At 38.7% G+C, this 23,132-nt stretch overlaps 1 protein-coding gene across 3 annotated transcripts in view; it reads left to right on the forward strand.

The window, feature by feature from the left end:
• TTLL5 (tubulin tyrosine ligase like 5) overlaps window positions 1-23,132 on the forward strand; it is a gene marked incomplete at both ends in the record, with an annotated part of 224,442 nt that overhangs the window by 186,267 nt on the left and 15,043 nt on the right. For all 3 annotated transcript variants that reach the window (XM_080707336.1, XM_080707337.1, XM_080707338.1), the window contains one exon: window positions 1,792-1,987. In XM_080707336.1, coding sequence (XP_080563462.1) covers window positions 1,792-1,987 — 196 coding nt within the window. The remainder of the gene's footprint in view (window positions 1-1,791; window positions 1,988-23,132) is intronic.

The raw sequence follows: 23,132 nt of genomic DNA on the forward strand, positions 1-23,132 counted from the left end.
ACAGATGGTTTTGCTAATTATTGAGGCTGGCTTTGAATCTCCGGTCCTCCTATCTCAGCCACTCAAGTACTGAGATTACAAGCTTGCACCACCATACCCTGCTTAGATTGTTTTTACTATTTGGCTTTGTGAATAATGCTGATGTCTGGTTATCTGGGTTATAGTTACTTGTTTTTATTTCAGTTCTCTGGGCTACATATCTAAAAGTGGATTTTCAGATCATATGGGAATTTTTTGTTTAGCCTTTTTGACTTTTTATTTTAAATTTTTATTTTATTTTATTTTGCAGTACTGGGGATGGGACCCAGGGGCATTCTACCTGGAGCTACATCCCCAGTCCAATGTTTTATTATTTTGAAACAAGGTTTCACTAAGTTGCAGAGGGTCTCACTAAGTAGCTGAGGCTGTCCTCAAAGACATGATCCTCCCATCTCAGCCTCCCAAGTACTGGTATTACAAGAGTGGGCCACCATGCCTGGCTTAAATTTTTATTGTTTTTAAGTTATTTTATTGGTGCATCATAGTGTTTACCGTTTTGAGGAACCACCAAAATGTTTTCCACAGTGGTTGTACCAATTTGCATTCATACCAGCAGTGCAGAGAATCCACTTTTTCCACATCCTTACCATCACTTATTTGCTGGTGTTTGGTTTGGTTTGGTCTTAATAATAGCCGTCCTAATGGGTGGGAAGTGATGTAAATTGGGACTTTTTCGACCTGGAAGAAATGGCCAGAGTGGGAAATATAGGAGCCTATAGTTGTGAAGACTTCTACTTGTATGTACACAGACATAGTCACCAGAATGTAGGGTTTAGGAATTTGGGCCAACTGTGTTGTGCACTTTCTATCTTTAAAAAGAAAATGATGGAGAGGGGAGGCAGGAAGATAGGTAAAGTATTAAAGTATTAAACAGTATAGCATAGGTACTGACTTATCAAAAAGGCCACCAGCCCTCTGCTTTGCTCAAGTTTAGGCAGAATGTCATCCTGAATGGGGACCATATTGAGGTAAATTTGGAGTAAAGAAAAATGGTGACTTCTCACACAAGTTATGTTATCTCGTGATGGGGATATAAGTATATAAATTGCTTCCAAAATAGATTTAGATACTTCACTAATGGATAGTTGAAAGTTGAGAATTCGCTGGGCATGGTGGCACACGCTTGTAATCCCCACACTTGGGAGGCTGAGACAGGAGGATCACACTGGTTCGAAGCTAGCCTCAGCTACTTAGTGAGGCTTTCAGTAACTTAGCGAGACCTTGTTTCCAAATAAAATATTTTAAAAAAGGTCTGGGAGTATAGCCCGGAGGTAGAAACCCTCTGGGTTCCACCCCTAGTACCACCAAAAAAAAAAAAAAAAAAGAAAGTTGAGAATTCTATATAATCCACCTCTTTTGTTTTGAAGCCAATGTTAGAGAAGATGATTGTGCCTCTTCCTACCTTAAATTAAGAATCTTCGAAGCTTTCCTCACTCTTCTCAGAGGTCTGTGTGGTGATCACTGAGGAATGAAATTGCTATTTTAATTATTTAACATTCAGCAAATATTTACTACCCACCGATGAGCCAGTCTTTATGATAAATGCTAGGAATAGCATGAAGAGCAAAGCAGCCTTGTCCCTGTCCTCGTGAAATTGGTTTGGTGGAGGAGTCAGATAATTTATCACACAAACAGATTTGTAATTCTAAGTTGCATCTGCTTCTATACAGAGAAATGCCTGAGACATTTCTCTCCTTTCCTGTGGATAGTTCACATGACCACTCTAAGAAATCTGCTTTCTTTTCTCCTCAGGAGCCTCCAAACAGGTGGCTTTGCCTGGGAGGGAGAGGTAGAGAACAACGCGTACAGCAAGGCAACAGGGGTGGTCCCCCAGCACAAGTATCACCCCACCGCGGGCAGTTACCAACTACATTTTGCTCTCCAGCAACTTGAACAACAAAAACTTCAGTCCCGGCAGCTTCTGGACCAGAGTCGAGCCCGGCACCAGGTAAAGCTTTTCCATTGTGTTGGTGAAAAAAAGTTAAGGGGAATGAAATGGGCAATATAGGATGGGCTTCACAGAAGTTTACCCACGCCAGCCGGCAGGAATGGTTCACAGAAAGTCTCCTCTCAGAACTGTCTAGAGCCCTCACATGGGCTTTGCTAGAAGGCGGTGCTGACCCAGTGTTTGACATGTTTATTTTTCATCTGAATGCCCCAAATTCTTATTTTACTATTTACTCTTTCTGTTAACGTGATCCTAGTTCAGTAACCTTCCAGAGGGCCTAGTTCCCAGATACTTAGACACTGGCATTGTAAGCATCTTTGTTTCTAAATGTACTACTGGAATATATAAATCCATATTGATCCTTTATGATCCATCAAAATTTTCAAGAAATAAATAAATGATAAGTTCTTCATGTAAGAAATGGTCACAAGTTAGGTTACTGGTCTTTGGTAAATGACATCTGTTCATTCAACAAATATTTATTGAGTGTTAGCTGAGGTGTGGTAGGACATGCCTATAATCGCAGAACTTGGGAGGCTGAGACAGAAGAATTACAGGTTTGAGGACAGCCTCAGCAATTTAGTCAGGCCCTCAGAAACTTAGCCAGATCTTATTTCAGAATAAAAAATAAAACAGCATTGGGTGCTTAGCTTGGAGGTAGAATGCCTCTTAGTTTAATCCCTAATACCACTACCAGTATATACTTACTTATATATTTATAGAGAGAGAGAAAGAGGGAATGTCTATCATGGTCTAGGCACTGTTTTAAACACTGGGGCTGTGACACTGACCACATACACAAACATACTTTCTGTTGTGGAACTTTGGTGTAGTGAAATTTTGATTCCCCTACTATGTGTGAAATGGTAGAAACTCCTGAGAATATGTATAGGTAGCTATATAGTATATCATACCAGTCTATCAGAATGGCCTTAATTACACAGAAAGAATGACCTCATAAAAAAGTCCAGTGACTGAGAGTTAAATTTTTCTTAGTCAGCATTGATTCAAGATACCATTAGTTACCATGTCCTACAGTAGGGTTATTGGGCTGAATCAATACTATTCATACAAGCTTTCCTATTTTGTTATGGAAAAAAAATAACTTCTGTCAGTTTGATCATTTATCATTTGCTTCTGTTTTATAAAAGTGTAGTAAATAGTGTGCATTCATTTGTTGTTCCAAAGAGTTTTTATCCTCTGAGTAAAACAATTATCATTGCCCCCTGTGTCTTTACCTTTTCAACTACTAACCAACGTAAAATATGGCCATTTTATTGTCTCAACATAGTTCGTCACTTGAGCATCTTCATAGTTGTTGCTCTCTAGGTTAATATATCATCATTGATTAATTGTAAGTGCAGCCATTTGTAAAGTCATTCTTTAAACCATTTTTACTGAAGAAAATACGGACTTCTTTGATAGAGAAAGCAAAAAGAGATCAAAAATTTTACTTTGATCTCTTTACATTCTTTTGTCATGTAGAAATTTTCTCTTTGGGACAGTAGAAGCATGTAAGCTGGTTTTCATTTGCACAATTGCAGATATAAAGTGCGTGATTTTGTTTTTAGTCTGTATAAATTTCTTAAAGCTTCTTAAACTTCTGAACTTCCTGTCATATTGAGTACTTGAGAATGGCAGCCGAATCAGATGCTGAATAGATAGTAAAGGTAGCACTGTCTGCCTTTACTGCCCTGTGGTGAGTACAACTCAGTGAATCTGGATAACCCCTTTTAAGCCACTCTTTATAACTTGAAATGATGGACAATTTTTAAAAAAATAGAAAGAGGTGTTTGAGGCTGGACCTGGTGTTGCACAGAATCCCCAGTATTTGGGAGGCTGCGACAGGAGAGTTGTAGGTTCAAGGACAGCCTCAGCAGCTTAGCAAGGCCCTGTTTCAAAATAAAAAATATAATTGGGATTGGGTTGTAGCTCAGAGGTAGAATGCCCCTAGGTTCAATTCCCACCCAAAAAAAAAAAAAAAAAAAAAAAAAAAGTATGTGTGAGGGGAGAAAAGAGGCACTTTTGCTGATTTTCACTTTTAGAAACGGCTTCATTTTTAAGTCCTCATGCTTTTGATTAACTTCCAGCAACTCGCATTCCTTTGAAAATTCAGAATACTGCTTTTCTTCTGTGGATTTTTTTTTTAACTGAGGATTATACTGGTTTAGTTTTACTGAATTATGAAGTATATGGAAAATATGTTTTTGTGAATCTGTCAGAATATCTGTCTTAAGGAAGAGACAGAACTCCCAAGAAGGGAGTTATCTCATGTCTCCTAGAGAAGGAACAGAAAATCATTCATCATGATTTTATGTATATATATAGCACCATTTTATTTCTTCTCCCCATCCTTCTAAACCACAACTGATTTAGGTAGGAGTGAGTAAGGGTGAAGTTTTTGGGCTATGGGAGAGAGCCAAAGAAAGTAAATTCTATGAGCTTAAAGAATTTATAGCTGATAAAATATAAAGTAAGATACTAAATATTCTGCCATGAATATTTAGTAACTTAGAGCACTTTATTTTGGAGGGCATTTAGAATCCACAGCAGAAGCCCAGCTCTATTTGATTTTAAGCCTTCATTTTTAGTTTAGCCATGCTAGACCTGAACATAACCATCGTCACCAAATTGTTGATTAAATCATGGTTTGCATTCTCAGTATGTCTTGTATTTCTGTCCTTGGATTAATCTTCAGATTAATTCAAGTACTTTTGTAATGAATTCCTTGAAATATGGATTTATTTTTTTTAAAGCATTGGTAATTAAAATTTGGTTAACTTCCTATTTGAGACTAATGGGTAGAACTTAAATCAGATTTACCTAGCATTCATCATTTAAAATAATGTGATTTTGGAATAGGATGTTAAGAGAGGCCTTCTGATTTTATATTATAGTAATTATAGTTTAGTAATTATTTTTACAAATAATGCCTTTCATGTAGTGATCTGCTAATAAATGTTGGAGAGGGCTAGGGATATAGCTTAGTGGTAGAGTACTTGCCTGCCATACACAAGCCCTGGGATTGGCTCTAGTACTGCAAAAATAAATACATAAATAAAATGTTTGGGGAAAGATCATATAGCCTTTCTTGCATTACAAGCAAAGAGATTTCTCCACCCTTTTATATCTATAATCAGAGCACTTAGATAACCAGCTTTTTGAAAGTATTAATTTTGAAGGCAAATTCTGACTCAGGATGAGAGTCTGGAAATGGGCATCTTTAACCATTCATGGAGAATGAGCTTTGGTCTTCATCTCTGTCTAGCACTGTACTTAAAAATCTGGAAGATTTCATGCCCTGAATTCACCCCTGCCAAAGGCTGATCCTATGAGTGAAAGGAAAGTCAGGAACAGAGATACAAGAAAATTTCTATGATCCAGTTCACTTGATAAGAGAGCATGGTAAAGAAAAAAAGACAAAATTGAAACTATGAGCCTTCATACCCTAACGGGTGAAACCAGCAGTTTTAAAAACACGATTATAAGCCAGGCATGGTAATGCACACCTGTAAGCCCAGTGCTTGGGAAGCTGAGACAGGAAGATCACAGGTTCAAGGACAGCCTCAGCAAGTAGTGAGACTCTCATCAACCTAGCAAGACCCAGTTTCAAAATAAATTGTTTAAAAAGAGCTGGAGATGGCCAGGCATGGTGACGCATGATTACAATCCCAGCATTTGGGAGGCGGAGACCGGAGGATCATGGTTCTCAGACAGCCTCAGCTACTTAGCGAGGCCCTATACAACTCAGACCCTGGTTCAGAAGTAAAAAAAAAAGACTAAAAAATAGAGTTGGGGGTATAGCTCGAAGTACAATGCCCCAGGGTTTCATTCCCAGTGACGCAAAAGTGGGCGGAGGGCTGGAGATTTAGCTCAGAGGTAGATTGCCCCTGGATTCAATCCCCAGTATCATTAAAAAAAAAATGATTATAAGTCAAGGCAGATTTGACATACTTTTTCTATCAATAGCCATGCAGTAAATATCATAGGCTTTGCAGGTCATCATGTCTCCATTGTTGCTATTCAAGTCTTCCTTGAAGAGGGAAAACAGTCATGCTCCCTGTGTACATGAATGAGTATGGCTGTTTTCCAATAAAACTTTATTTACAAAAGTAGGTGGCAGGCTTGATATGGCCTGCAGGCCTTAGTTTGTAGACTCCCTAGTCTGAGCAACAGATCTCATTGAAGAAGCAGTTAAAACTGTTATCCCAGCTACTTAGGAAGCTGAGACAGGAAAATTGCAAGTTCAAGGCCAGCCCAGACAACTACTGAGACCTTGTCTGGAAATAAAATACAAAGGGCTGTGTTTATAGTTCAGTGGCAGAGTGCTTGCCTAGCAGACATGAGATATAGGGTCTCATCCTTAGTGCTGGGAAGAGGGCAGGCACTGAATACTCCCCTACCCCATTCTGATTCAGTAAGTTTGGGGCAAGGGCTCAGTAATTTACATTTCTCACAAGTTCCCAAGAATGCTAATGCCACTCCTCTAGGATCCAAACTGTGAGAGCTCTCCATCCAAAAGGAAGCAGCTTAAATTTTTCTCTTCTTGGTTATTTGTTTTCTGTCCTCTGGAAGGGAGACAGGACGTTTTAAAATGTAGTCGCCCTTATAAAATTTCAGGCAATAATTTTTTATAGGAACTTTGTTGCCATCTTTTTCACCCCCTCTACCACAGTATCCTCACAAATAAGTTATCAAAATACCCCCTTGCTCGGTCTTCTTATCAGGATACATTTTGCTTAGCAATCAATGTCTCCAGGATTTAAGTCTTAGGGTAGGCAGGAGCTAAGTAACAGGACAGATCCTCCCTTCCACCACTTCCTAAGCACTGATGTGTTCCAAGCACTGCTCCAGGTTTCTGCATATAGTAACTCAGTAAAATGAGTTTCAGGATATTTGGGGGTAAAGCCTGACCTTGACAGGGCTGGTGGAGTGAATCTGTTCTAGATTGATGTGTCCTAGTGTCCATCTCTCTAGCTCCCTCTCTCTCCCACTTCCTCCACACACTGGCTTCTTGCCTCAGAGGGGAAGGCTGAGCACTTATCTTTCAGCTGAGTTGGGGGACTCGCTTGGGCAGCAGTGACTACTGGTGGTGACATCAGCATGAGTAGCTGTGTCGTGCCCGAGAGGGTCTGTGAAGAGCACTGCACTGGCTGCGGGGCCGACTGACCTGCTTCTCATTGCCGACACTGGGCTGAGGTTATTCTTGGCGCAGGGCAGAGCGATTACTCAGTAGTTTCTGTTAAAGTGATCCTTTGTTAAACTTCTGCTCCCACCCCACACCCCTCCCATTATCCCTCCCACTCTCTTCTCTGCCTCATCCAGACCAAAAAAAAAGCCCAAAAAGCAGAAAAATTAAGGACATTTTGATGGCCAAGGCAGAAGTCCTGAAGTTTCTTTTATCAACAGGGAGAGGAGAAATTTTAAACATGTCTTAACTTCTTCAGTGGTTCCGTTCTCTTTCCAAAGCCTTTTAGTTTTTAGTGGATTTAGTTTGCAACATGAGTAAGGTAACTGAAGATAGGAGGAAACCCTACAAAGTTCTTCTCATTTCGTCTACCCATCTGTTCTTTACTTTCTCCTCCTTACCACGCCCAGGCTTCTTGATACATTAAGAGTAACAGAGACCACTATGGAACATGCTAGAGGAGGGAGGGGCTTAGTGTTCACTGCAAGGGGTTTCTACATGCTAGTAACATTTTGAGTGTCCTGGATCATGAGCTTTTTGCCCGTGGTATATGTGTACACACACAACCCCAGAAGTGTGGAAGGGATTCCATATAAACCCAACCAAGTTTATTATTTTGCTCCAAAAAGTTCACTGCATATGTCTAGAAAAATTCTACCCCCTACAGGAAGGAATATTGTTTCTTCTACACCTTCAGCTGCTGTATGTTTGGGTTGTGGGGGAGGGGACGGAAAAGAAATTCTGCAGGCACCAGCTCCATAGCCAAGCAGCCAGCAATAATATGAGAGCAACTCAGTATACACAAAGAGCAGGCAGGCAGCCCAGCCACGCAGGAGGTGAGGTGTCCTTATGCCTCTTCAGTACAGTGCACTGAAGAGGAAGGCTGGACTGGGGCATGCCAGAGGAGGGATTTGTGTTTGTGTAACAAAGTCCCAAAGCACGAGGACTCAATTGTCATAACTTCCTGCTTGTTTTTGTTTGTTCTGGGTTTTTTCCCCAAAACTTTATCAGGAATTCATATAATGCTTAGTTTTTAGGGTATAACTATTATTATTGATTCTCCTTAGTAGATTTTGCCAAACCAAACTCTTTTCTTCTTCCTATTAAGAGTATAAGAACCATGCAGGAGGCATCACAATCCCTGACTTCAAATTATACTAAAGAGCAATAATAGTTAAAACAGCATGGTATTGGCACAATAGCAGGCAGACTGACCAGTGGAACAGAATAGAAGATACAGAAACAAACCCACACACCTATAGTCAATTGATCTTTGGCAAAGGGGCCAAACTCATACGCTGGAGAAAAGACAGCCTTTTCAACGAGTGATGCTGGGAGAACTACCTATCCATTTGTAGAAAGATGGAACTAAATCCTTACCTCTCACCGTGCACAGGAATCAACTTGAGATGGACCAAAGACTTAGAAATTAGACCAAACACTGTGAAGTTATTAGAGGAGAAGATAGGCTCAGCACTTTAACATATAGGCACAGGCAGTGACTTTCTCAAGACCTCCAAAGCACAGGAAAGTATAGCAAGAATTAGCAGTGGGATGGCATCAAACTAAAAAGCTTCTTCTCATCAAAGGAAACCATCTAGAACCTTAAGAGAAAGCATACAGAATGGGAGAAGATCTTACCAGCCACCACTCTGATCAGAGGGCTAATATCCAGAATATACAGAGAGCTCAAAAGACTCTACACTAGCAAAACAAATAACCCAATCAAGAAATTGGCAATTAAATTGAATAGACACCTCACAAAAGAAGGCACAAATGGCCAATAGGTACATGAAAAGATGTTCAACATCATTAGCCATCAGGGAGATGCAAATCAAAACTATGCTGAGATTCTATCTCACCCCAATCAGAGTGACAATTATAAAGCGATCAAATAACAACAAATGCTGGCGAGGATGTGGGGAAAGATGAACTCTTTTTTACACTGTTGGTGGGAGTGCAAACTAGTTCAGCCACTATGGAGATCAGTGTGGAGATTCCTTAGAAAACTGGGAATTGATCTACTATATGATCTGGCTATACCACTCCTGGGTATCTTTCCAAAGGGGTTGAAATCAGAGAACTACAGTAACATATGCATACCCATGTTCATAGCAGCACAGTTTGTAATAGCCAAAATATGGAACCAACCTAGGTTTCCATCAACAGATGAATGGATTGCAAAATTATGGAAATATACACAATGAAATTCTACTGAGCTATAAAGAAGAACAAAATCGTGTCATTCACATTCACAAGAAGACGGAAAGACCTGGAGAACATTATGTTAAGTGAGATCAGCCAAGCACAGAAAGAAAAGGGATATATGTTTTCTCTAATATGCCCAAACTAAGGAGTATTAGGAATACCAGAGGGTCTCCAGATAATGGAAGGGAAACCTCAGCAAAGCTAGAATGGAAGGGTAGGAGAGGAAGAAGACTAAGGCTGATTGAATTAATGGAGAAGCTACATCCAAATATGTGTAAAAGTATGAATGTAACATGGTTAACCTCGACACTCATTGTTGGGGGGGAGACGTGGGGTGAGAGGGCACCAAGCACAGTCTGAATGTAATCTGTTTTCAGTATGATCCACATAAAAACAAATAATAAATAAATAATAAATAAATAAATAAGAGTATATTGAAGCCAGGCATTGTGGCACACTCCTATAATTCCAGTATGCTGGCGGCTTTGTTTAAATCTTGGTCTCGTCTAATTTGTGACCAGAGGTGGGTTGTTCAAACTTCTTTGAACCTCATTTTCTTCCTAAGATGGAGATGATAATCATATCTGTGGGTTTCATGAGGATTAAACCTGCAGATGTTACGTTTCCAGAGGTCATCCTTATTCCTGCCTTCTTAATTAATAACTATCCTGCTATTAAGTAGTTACATAAACTTTAAATTGCAATTTATACATTCAGTAAGTACTTACACCTGAAAAACTATATTTGAAAAGTTATTTTCAAGTGCCTTAACCATTCTCTTACTATTCATATGCACTGTCTCAAAAGAAAAGGTTTACTAAATGCATATATACTTGGGCCTAGATAGTATCCCAATTGCTTCAAATACCTAATAAATATCTTAAGTAAGCATCTTGGGTTCAAAAATCTTAGAAATTCTAATATTTAATCCTCTCTTGTACTTTATTATCAAATATTAGGGTCAGGCCAGTCATAGTGTTGCATGGCTATAATCCCAGTACTTGGAAGGCTGAGACAGAAGAGGCCAGCCTCTTCACTATTTGCAGATGACATGATATATTTAGAAAACCTAACAAACTCAACCAAAAGGCTTATAGAACTAATCAACATATTCAATGAAGTGTCTAGATACAAAATCAATCTTAAAAAATCAGAAGCTTTTCTGTATACCAACCATAAATCCACTGAAAAAGAAATTCAGAAAACACTTCCACTCAGGATCTCCCACAAAAAAATAAAATACTTAGGAATAAACTTAACCAAGGAGGTAAAAGATCTCTACAAAGAAAATCACAAAACATCGAAAAAAAGAAATCGAAGAAGATCTTAGAAGATGGAAAGATCTTCCATGTTCATGGATAGGCAGAATAAATATCATTAAAATGGCCATCCTTCCAAAAGTGATCTACAGATTCAGCGCAATGCCCATTAAACTACCAAGATCATTCCTCACAGACATAGAAAAATCAGTCCTTAAATTTATTTGGAATAATAAAAAGCCCAGAATAGCCAAAGTAGTTCTCAGCAACAAAAACCATGCATGAAGAATCACAATACCTGACTTTAAACTATACTACAAAGCCATTGTAATAAAAACAGCATGGTATGGACAAAAAAGCAGATACATAGACCAATGGAGTAGAATAGAAGACCCAGAAACAAATTCACACACTTTCAGCCAATTGATTTTTTACAAAGGGGCCAAGAACATACACTGGATAAAAGATAGCCTGTTCAACAAATGGTGTTGGCGAAACTGGTTAACCATATGCAGAAAATTGGAAATTAATCCCACTTTCTCACCCTGCACAAGAGTCAATTCAAGATGGACCAAAGACTTGGAAATTAAACCAGAGACCTTGAAGCTCCTTGAAGAGGGCATAGGTCCAACACTGCAACACATAGGCACAGATAAAAACTTTCTCAACAAGACCCCAAAGACACAACAAACCAAAAGGTTAATCAGTATGTGGGATTGCATGAAATTGAAGAGCTTCTGTTCAGCAAAGGAAACTGTCAAGAACCTAAACTGAGAGCCAACAGAATGGGAGAAGAGTTTTGCCACCTACAACTCCAATAGAGGACTAATATCTAGAATATACAGAGAACTCAAGAAACTCAACACTAAAAAAATGAATAATCCAATAAAGAAAAATGAGCAGGCAAACTAAATAGACACTTCACGAAAGAAGAAATTCAAATGGCCAATAAATGCATGAAAAAATGTTCAACATCATTGGCAATCAGAAAGATGCAAATCAGAACTACCCTGAGATTTCACCTAACTCCAACTAGAATGGCAATCATTCAAAACACAAACAACAACAAATGCTGGTGAGGATGTGGAGATGTGGGAACTCTAAAACATTGTTGATGGGATTGCAAATTAGTGCAACCACTTTGAAAAACAGTATGGAGAATCCTAAAAAGAATGGGAACAAATCTACCATTTGATCCAGCAATACCACTTCTGGGTATCTATCCAAAAGAAAGGAAACCAAACTACCAAACTAATGCATGTGTATCTATGTTCATAGCTGCACAATTCACCATAGCCAAACTATGGAACCAGCCAAGATGTCCATCAACAGATAAATGGATTACAAAACTGTGGGATATATACACAATGGAATTTTACTCAGCCATTAAAAAAAAACTCAGTTACATCATTTTCTGGGTAATGGTTGGAACTGGAGGACATTATGCTAAGTGAGATTAGTCAGTCATGAAAAATAAGAAATCAGATGCTTTCCTAATATGTGAGAGTTAGAGAGAAATGGGTCATAGGAGGAACTCTAGATGAAAAAGGAAATACTATAGAGGAGCAAATAAGATAACCTAAATAAGGGGATGGAAGGGGGGAAGAAGGAAATTCTCTAAAACACACAATGTACTTATCAATGTTAAACATATCAAAGTCAACCACTAAGCCAAGTATGGGAAGGAGGGATGGGGAGGGAATGGGGTGGGAATTGGGTAGGGGCCGAATAGGTGATGTGTACATGTATGTCCACACAAGTTTTTACCCCAATATGATGTATGAATATAATGCACCAATAAAATTTTTTTAAAAAGAAGAGGCCAGCCTCAGCATCTGAATGAGACTCTCAGCATCTTAGGGAGATCCTGTTTAAAATAAAAATTAAAATAGGGCTGGGGTATAGCTCTGAGGTAGGCTGCCCCTAGGTTCAATCCCCATTACCACAAAAAGAAAACAGCAGGAGTAAGAATGAAATGAGGGTCAGGAACTAATGAGTCATACAAAATACTGAGTTATGTTCTCAAGGTTTGGAGATTCAGAGCATTGTGTGGGTTATCTCTCTATTTATGACTCTGTTCTTTCAGCCCTGTTATAGATACTTATAATACTTTTTAAATTTTATTTCTACACTAGGTATTGTTGAGAAGACTATCAGGAAGCATAGCATTCTACAAATATGATTATTACAAGTATTCTTATCAGATACATTAGCTGTCTTACACAGGTATTAGATATTATTACCTTTGCACAATTTATGTTTCAGTACCATATAAGTCTGAATCTTAATGTAGTATTACAGTATAGACTTTCAATTCTATGTGAATTTATTGCAAAAGAAGTTCCCTAAATAGCCAGGCATGGTGGTAGATGCTTGTAATCCTAGCATTTGGGAGGCTGAGACCAGAGGGTCACGGACAGCCTCAGCTACTTAGTGAGACCCTGTTTCAAGGTAAAGAATAAAAAATAGGGCAGGGGGTGTAGCTCAGAAGTCGAATGCCCTGGATTCTACCCCTAAACCCACACAAAAAAAGGGGAAAATAAAGAAGTTCCCTAATTATCTTCAGCTGTTTTTAGGATAATGTCCCTCCAGTATCTTTGAGGGAAATGGATACATATGGTCAGTGCTTCCTGTGGGCCAGATATAGTGTTACTTCCATTGCATTGAACTGTGTGTCTTAGGTCACACAGTTGCCCTATTGCAGAGATAATATTGAAACCAAGTTAAAGGGCTTCCACATCTGATCTACTCTAGCACCTTCCCCCTTTCCAGAAGTTATCATTATTCATTTACACCTTGCCAGCTTAGTACTGCTGCACTGCTACATGCTCTCACACATGTAAAAGCAAAAGTCAATTGAAATCTAGAACTCAATTTAGTTGTGTTAAGAATCAGACCATTAGTGTACCAGCTGCTTGGAAGCAGTCTTGCCAGTTCTATTTTTTATTCTTATTTTTTTTCACGTTACCAGGAATGGAACCCAGGGACATTCTACCTCCAAGTGACACCACCAGCCCTATTTTTATTTTTATTTTGAAACAGGCACTGAATCCCAAAGGGCCTTACTAAGTAGCTGGGGCTGTCCACAAACTATGATCCTTCTGTCTCAGCCTCCTAAATGCTGGGATTACAAGCGTGCGCCACCACACCCAGCTCCCAGTTGTGTATTTTTAAAAGATGATTTGCTCCAAGACCTGGTGACCAGTTTCATTACCTTCCTTCACTCTGTGACGTATGGTTTTTTTTTTTTTTTCATCTTTAGTACACATAAGGACTCAAAGCAATAGCTCTGCATGAAATGAGAAAGATATCTTTAAATATGAAGAAACCCATCCATGTGAGATGGATGCACCCACAGGAAAAATGTGTAACAAATACATGGCAGCAAGCTCTGTATGAAATAATGCCCAGTGGGCCAACCATGTGAGCCTTGTGCCAAATAAAACAAATCATACGCTTGAGAACAGAGGCGAGCTAAAGATCTGAACCTGGAACTTGAAGTTGTAAGGCAACTTAGAGAATCCCTTTTGCTAATTATTTCATTTTACTAAGAGACGTAAGATTCTATATTATTAGAAGAACAAAGGCTATGATATATTAATAATACCCCACAACTACTAACAAATAAGAGATAAAACAGACCATTGAAAATAAGTGTGGATTTTCTTTTATTAACCAATTGAAATCTCAGTTCAGCTTATGAAATTATCTTTATACAGGTTGACCATTCCTAATCTGAAATTCCAAAATCCAATGCTCCAGAATTCAAAAGTAAGCCCTGAAATGATACTACAAGTGGAAAATTTCACTTTGAAATCAAAGTTTCTTTCAAACATGAAATTTAAAATACTGTATAAAATTTTCTTTAGACTGTATAAATTGTATATAAAATATACTGAATTTTGTGTTTAAACTTAGGTTTCTTTCCTGAGATACCGCATTACTTGTATTTAAATATTCCAAAATCTGGAGCACTTCTGGTTCCAAGCATTTTAGATAAGGGGTACTCTAACATATACATACAAATAACTTATGTAAGTATGCAGTCACACACACGCAAACATGCCCTTAACTTTCAAAGTTATAAACAAAGATTTGCTCACAAAATTTTCTTAGCATTTCTAGAGTGAATAATCTTGGAGTAAAGAAAATGAAATTTGTTTTTTTATATGCATCTCATGAACATTAGACAAATTGCTAGGTTTGCTTTAGATTTTCTTTAGAAAGGAGATTTGATTTAAATAAATTTGCCTTAAAAGGGATCAGCATGACATAAATAGGCAGCACAGTGTGGAGATGCTCTTAAATCAAACCATGGGTGCAGTCTCGGCGTACTACTCAGAAGAGCTCTGCAGTCATGGTCAAAGCGCTTCGCATGTCTGTGCTTGGCCTCCTCTATAAATGGAGGTGATGTTGGGACCCGGCTTACATGGCTGGAAGGGTTAAATGAGCTAACATAGGGAGCATCTACAACAATGCTGGCCTATGGTAACTTGGCTCAGTAAGTGTTGGTTGGTTTAGTTATTATGTATTTGTGGCCTTCCATCTCTGTAACAAACACCTGGAGAGTCAGCTTATAAAGAGAGGCGGCTTGTGTCAGCTCTTGGTTTCAAAGGTTTCTGTCTATGACTGGTTGGCCCCATTGCTTTGGGTGAGGCAGCACATCGTGGCAGAAGTGCATGGCCAAGCAAAACTGCTCATCTCACTGCCAGCAAGCAAAGGAAAGAAAGATAAGTGTTCTGAGTCCCGACAACCCCTTCATGGACATATCCCCAGTGAACAAAAGGCCTCCCCGTAGGCCCCACTTCTTAAAGGTCCACCACCTCCCAATAGCACCTTGCTGGGGACCAACATGGGTGGACCTTTGCAGGACACTTAAGATCCAAATTGTGGCAGTATGCATAATTTTTTTCATTATGGTAAAAGGTTATGAGTCCCTCTCAATATTTAAGTATTCATTACAGTATTATTAACTATATGCATATTGTTGTTCAAAAAATCTCTATTATTTATTATATGACTGAAATTATTGAACAGTAACTCCCTGTTCCTTCCTCCCAGCTTCTGGCAACTATCATCTTACTTTTTGTGTCTGGATTTGATTACTTTAAACACCTCACATAAGTATAATAACAGTATTTGTCTTCTCATAGTTGGCTTATTTCACTTAGCATAACATCCTCTAGGTTCAACCATGTGATAGCATGTGACAGCATTCCCTTCTTTTTTAAAGCTGAATTATATACGTATATACTACATTTTCTTTTTCTTTTTTTTTTTTTTTTTTTTTGGTGGTGATACTAGGGGTGGAACCCAGAGGCTTTCTACCTCCAGGCTATACTCCCAGACCTTTTTTTTATATTTTATTTGGAAATAGGGTCTCACTAAGTTGCTGAGAGCCTCACTAAGTATCTGAGGCTGGCTTCGAACCCGTGCAGTCCTCCTGTCTCAGCCTCCCAAGCGCGGGGATTACAAGCGTGCACCACCACGCCCAGCTGTACTACATTTTGATTGCCCATTTATTTATCAGTGGACATTAAGATTGTGTCCACATCTTAGCTGTTGTGAGTAATGCTAAAGAGAAAAAAATGCTAACGTAAATTTAAATGCAATGTGATAGCTCTTCAATAATGTATTACTTTCAATATTAAATACACATAACATCATAATTTCAATTTGGGAGTTATAGTTAAGCCCTCATTCCAGAAGCAGAAGTCATTTAAAACAGTATTTAAGGGTGTGGTAGCACACACACCTGTAATCTCAGTACTGAGGAGTCTGAGACAGGAGATGAAAGGGTCAAAACTAGTCTCAACAACTTAGCAAGACCCTCAGCAAACTAGGGAAACCCTGTTTCAAAACAAAAATTAAAATAAGGCTAGAGGTATAACTCAGAGGTAGAATGCCCCTGGATTCAGTCTTCTCAGTACCATACACACACACACACACACACACACCAAAAAAAAAAAAAAAAAAAATTAAAGAAGGTGTCTTAGGAGAAGTTCCATGCTCACAGATTATCAATTAGCTACTTAAGCAATAAAAAATGTTATGCACATTAATGTGTTCACAATTGCTAGAGAGAAAGGTATGAAAAAAATAAAAATCATGATTGCAAAGTCAATCACTAAACTAAACATGAGAAGGAGGAAGGGGGAGGGAATGGGATGGGACTTGAGGAAGGGCTAAATGAGTGATGTGTGCATGTATACCTCTACCATCTTGTACTCTATTAAGATATATGACTACAATGCACCAATAACAAATTTTTTTAAAAAATCAGGATTGGCTGGGCGTGGTGGTGCATGCTTGTAATCCCCGCGCTTGGGAGGCGGAAACAGGAGGATCGCGCAGGTTCGAAGCCAGCCTCTCTGGCTTAAGAGACCCTGTCTCCAAATAAAAATATAAAAATAGGTCTGGGATTGTAGCCTGGAGGTAGAAGGGTTTCCAGAAATCCCAGTACCACCAAAAAAAAAAAAAAAAAAAAAAAAAAAAACATGATTGCTACCATGATTAAATTATTATTTAGAGTTATATCTGCATAGATTGGTATCATGTTTTCCAAAGACAGAAATGTCTTATAAAAAAGGAAAGAAACAGCATTAGTATCCATTTTTTATATCCATTTATGATCCATTGTTTTATATCCAATTATGATCCATTTTTTTATAGAACACATGCTGTTTTTTCACAGTAATCAAAGGAAGGTTAAGGAAATTAATCCCAGCAAAAATACTGATCAAGTATATATTGGTATTTTCTTTACTGAAGGAGATTTGAAATAAGAAGATAATATTTTCTACTTTAAGAAAATTATTTAAAACAAATAATCTAATATATGTGAAAAGATACATATAACATGATGCTTATTATAATGTTGTTCTTTAAGAGCAAATCCAGTTGATAACAGCCTGATTGTGTCTGGATGTGTGGATGCTCTATTTCAAGATGCAAGTGTAAGATTGGGGGAAGTGTTCTGTTTTTTGTGTTTGTTTTTTTTTTCCACTCAAAAATCTATTATGAACATATTTAAAACTACAAACATAAATCTACTTCTCTGTGTCACTTTATAGCATTCTACTGTTGGTGTTTGGCTAAGTAAGTTAACATAAACCATAATAGAAAACATGGAACAAATGGTGACCTAAATGTATCTTTCTAGATATAAAAGATAGTCGAACTGGGCATGGTGGCACATCCCGTAATCCTAGTACTTGGGCGCTGAGACAGGAGAATCTCAGGTTTGCAGCCAATTAAGATATCTGAATGAAAACAAATTGGGTTTTTTGTGAGCATACAGAAATACATGTAGAATATGTCTCTATGTACATAGAAACATATCTAAATGTTAACATGTTGTCATTTAGAATTAGAAATGACTTTTAACACTGTTTTTGTTTTTTCTAATGAACATGTAATAAAGGAACTGAATTGTTCTTTATTACAGTCTGCTCAGTCTGCCAAGCTTCTGTGTGCCTGAGGGATTGGTGTTCACATGTTGATGGGCTTCAGGGGAGGTAGGCAAGAAATAGCAAAGCAAGCCTGTGGTCACACGGGGCTAAGTTGCCATCAGAATATTGGCCTCTTCAGCTTATGACTGGTTGATTCCATTGCTTGGTGGTAGGCAGGGTCATCCATGTGATGTCTTAGGGCTAGTCTCACAGTAGACCTGTCCTGAGCCATCTGCCTCAAAGTTAGCCTTCTTCACCCCACCCAGGATCAGTTCAACTATTAAAAACCAATCCTGAGCCTGCTGATTGATGCTATTCTTGATTTTATCAGATGAGGGATTATGAGGCTCATGCATATATTTTGAATATCTTTTTAATTATCTTCATTGCTCCTTAAGTGTTAGAAACTATAGTCACTTTAAGGGGCTATCTGGAGCACACTGGTTTCATTTGGCTGGTGAGTAATCATTTCAGACTTTTCTGGCCTGGTAAGCTCCTCTAAAAATTCATTACAATAGGTTGTTTGAAATAGTAAGACTGTCTGTCTCTCCTGCTTGTTGAAAGAAAACGAGCTTCTTAATTGATTTTAGAAATGGAAGGCTATCCCAGAGGACTTTCAGTACCTTTGGCAGCTCAGTGTTCTGCCTGGGATACTCGCACATGTGTACACAAAAGCATGCATATGCATATGTGCGTGCACATGTGCTCACGCGCATACACACACACACACACACACACACACACACACACACACACACACACACACAGTAGCAGCTTCTGACTTTCTGCTCCATTTCTTTCCTAGTCATAGCACTGCCTAGAGCTTTGTAGCAGTACCAGAAGTTGTCTTCTTTTCTTTTGCTCAGTCCCCAGTCTTCCCCAGCTGACAAACACTGTGAATGGAAGACAGCCAAGAACTCCATACCATGTGAGACAAAAGCCTTTTGGAAACTTGCTTTTGCCCCAAAATAGAAACAGTTCCCCTGACCCTTACCTTGGCTTTGAGTTTCTACAGAAGCCCTAATGTGTTATTTGCCCCGGTTGTAGTCAGCTGAGTGATTAGTGGCTTATATGCTCAAGAAAATGTACCATCCCTATATATTAGTTGCCAGAGAGAAACACGCTACAAGTGGCTTTGTATACTGTGTGACAGGAACTCTACCCAAATTAGGACAAAAATCTAACATGGGGGAATGGTGTCTAGATACGTTTGTTCCTCTGAAGCAAAGTGCAAGGGGCACAGAGAGACACTGAGCTACTCAAAGATTCCCGTTTGCTACTTTATCTTCTTTAATTCTCAAAAAATAAATTTTCAGGGTTATTTTATTACTAAGAGCCATCCAGCTTGCTCCGTTGCCAGCAAGTGTAAGTGAAGGTTAAAGGAGTGATTTTCTGGAAGGAATTTGAAGAAAAAAAAAACTCCCAAATTTAATCTCTAAATGGTATCTTTCTAGCAAGAGAGCCCAGAACTTGCTTCCCTATAACCTTCCAAGTTGCAGTCTGTGTTCTATCAGAAATTCCTTCTTCCCACCCACGAGCACCCCTCTGTTGTGGGAGGAGGGCCTTTCCAGACTTTTGCCTGGGGCCAAGACAACCCTTACATGGGTGTTCTGAGTTTCCTTGCTGTAGTGTGCTTTTCCCATACCTAACAAAGCAGCAAGAATCATGTGTTGTTGAACAGGCCTTCAGTAGACAGAGTCCCAGTGCTCACCCAGCTCTCATTCCCAGAGCACTCAAGAATGGCAGTACAGCCACCATCCCTGTTTCATTAATGTTGTTTATGCTAACTTCACATTTCTTAGAAGTTACATAGACAGAGCTTCATAGAATTTATCTGTACTTTTAGAAAACAGGACCAAACAGTTCACACAATCTATAACTGATAGTTATAGAAATGGGGCCGATATAGTGTATGGAGGCCCTGGGGAAGCTGATTTCCACCCCTAGTATAAACACATTCAATTACATGTGTGCTTTGAACATTGCCTGAGTGTTTTTCTGGGCTGTTTCTTATCAGATTTAATCACTTTAACCCCACCCCAGTTAAGCTTAGCTTTGGTGAGACAACCTGGGACTTGTCTCATTACCAACTCTTTGGTTTCCGGTGGAACACAACTGTAATTACTTCACTGTTCATTCAGCGTTGTAGGGTATGGCCACCAAATCACAAGTTACAACCTAGAATCTTTTTACTGTGTTTGGAAAGAGGATCTGCTTTGCGATGCATTCCATGTCTGTTGTATTGAGGCCTAAGCAAACTTGACTGTGGTAGCCTGAGTATTAGTTCCCATATCAGAATTCTGTTTGGCTGCATGTAACAGAACACAGCACCACCAAAAGGTTAAACAACTTAGAGAGGTTTTTTTCCATTTAGTAGAAATCTAGAGGTAGGCTTTCTCACACTCTGTCATCCATCTGAAGCCCATGTTCGTTTTGTCTTGATCCTCTGCAGTCCTTAGTGAATAACATTCACCCTGCACCTATCCGCCTCCAGCTCATTATCAGTGTTCTAGCGGGAAGAACAATAAGAGCTAAAGGTTTGAAACAACCCAGTCCCCCCCACCCCCGCCAGAACTTTCCTAAAAACTGCACCTAGGAATTTCTGTTTATCTCCTTGGCCATAACTGTGTCAGGTGCTTATGATCCCTAGATAGAAAAGAGAATAGGAAATGCAATATTTTAAGCTAAGTACACATTGTTATCAAGACAGAATCAAAATAGTATTACTAGGGAGAAAGGAAAAAGTGATGGTATTCAGGTATGTGGCAATCCCCTAAGCATTAAGTTCTTCTGACTTACCTTATTTTGTTTGAAGAAAAGACTAATCTCATATAGAACACTGGTGTCTAAAGTCCTGCCACAAAATCTGCATCTACAGAAGTGAATTTATTTTTGTTTGGCATCTGTAAAAGGCCTTCTTGTATTTTGGCTGAGTGCTAGTTGTGCACAGCTAATACCCTAGGTACTATTCAAAGCCAGAGAATCTAGTAGTATCCTACTACAAGATTACATCTATGTGTAAATAGACATTTGCCTGTTTTCTTGTATAGGGGCTTAATTGTTGCTAAAAAGAATGATGAAGAGTTGGCATATTGGTTTCTTTTTTTCCATCCATGGAATAGTAGTGTCTTAGGCACATACTTGTACAGCGATGTCCAGTGGCTATTGCCCAGAGTAGAAGAAAAGTATATAGATAAGTGGCTATAGTATAAGGTAGAATGTACTGTGATAAAAAACATACAAATAAACTTTATAAACATTCAGAAGAGGATAATATTATTTCTACCAGAGAGAATTGAATAAATATGATCTAGGAACCTAAACATATGTTTTTATTTTATGAGTTTGCTTTCACAGCTAGTGAGCATCATCATAAGACTAGAAAAATATGTTGAAAAAATGCATAGCCAGCTACCTCTCACAAATGATTGTTGATAGGTAGACTTGAGTATCATCCCCTCCTTTAGTTCCTTGATAAACTTAAGATTTGGGAAGGAATGGAGCCTTGGGTGAATGTCTGCTATGTGTCTGGCACTTTATGTTTAGAAACCCTTATTGAATGAAGATTACATTATGTAATCTCATTTCAACAAAGTAGTTTTAATTGCATATGAGAAAACTGAAGCTCAGGTTAAGTAGCTTGAAAGAGAAGCCCATTTGTGAGTAATACGGTCAGTATTTGAACCCAGGTACATTTGACTGAAAAGCCTTGTTTTTCCCCACGTAATTCTGGTCTCTCTAGACCTTTCATTGATGACGTAATCCAGTTCTCTAGCCAGTGTCCAGCAGTCAGTTTCCTTTCAAGCCCTGTGTAACAGGGAGTCTTGTACCTAGCTGATTGAAACTTGGATAGCACATGAATATTTTCACTTGTATTCAGAACTAATTTGCTACAAACTTAAATATTATTAAAGCTTGACTTCCTTTTGTCTTTCTAATCATTTATTTTTGTAATAACTGCATACATAGAGTACAAACTTCAAAATTACAAATGATATGTGGTTTTAAAAATGTCCTTCCTCTCTTGATCCTTAACTAACCAGTTCTTTCTTTGGAAATCACTAGATTTTTGTATATGCTCCCAGAATTATTCTGTGCAAATACTAACATGTATGTTGGCCTGTGTGTGTGTGTGTGTGTGTGTGTGTGTGTGTTCCTTTTTTTTTTACATGAATATGGGCTTACTCTATATTCACTGTTCTAAACTTGCCCTTTTCATTTATTGTTTATTTGTATTTAGATGTCCCAGAAAATTTTTGGAAAGAAGAAAAAACTTGATGAACTTGGAAATATAATCATGTTTAAGTTGTTACCATAGTAATGTTTATTGAACAGATATTATTACTAATGATAATTCTCTTGCAGCATTAAAAATATACCCCAATAAAGAGTATCTTTGTTTCCAAGAGCTCTTAATAATGATTTTTTCCTCTTTACTACTTATTCAGTGAAGTTGTCTGTGGGTGGCTTGATGTAGTCCCCATTCCAATTTCTTCTGTCCACATTTTGAGTTCTGGTCTTCTCCCCATCTTGAACACAGTTCCTTCCAACACTCTAAACAGTTGTGTTCACTCACTAGGATGTAGTGCTGAAAGCCGCAGCCTTGGGCTTCCCTTTTTTGCCCCTTCCTTCCTTCCTTCTTTCCTTCCTTCCTGTTGAGTCTCTCCCACAGATTTTGAAGCCCTCGGATAGAGAAACAGCAGTTGAAAAGATAGTTTACTTTAGAACCCAGCCTTGCCAGTAAGCTTCAGGGCCTTGTCTTCAGAAGGCATGCTGGAGCAGGCAACCCTCTGGACCATCGATGACCTTCTCATGTGGACACACACAGCAGTGTTGCTCCCCGGGCTTGGCCCATGGCCTTGGGTCTTTCTTTATTCCTCCTCTTTGTGTCAGAAAAGAAGAATTCACAGTCCTTCAGTTTCACTCCAGGTGATTTGCAGAGGAACATGTCAGTCAGCTTGGTCAGTTTGAAAATGCTCAGTTTCTCTACCTCTGAAATCTTAATGTTCTATGTCACGTGGTTCAGTCAAACACGTTTA

This window comes from Muscardinus avellanarius (assembly GCF_963383645.1).
Source record: "Muscardinus avellanarius genome assembly, chromosome: 12".
NCBI lineage: Eukaryota > Metazoa > Chordata > Mammalia > Rodentia > Gliridae > Muscardinus > Muscardinus avellanarius.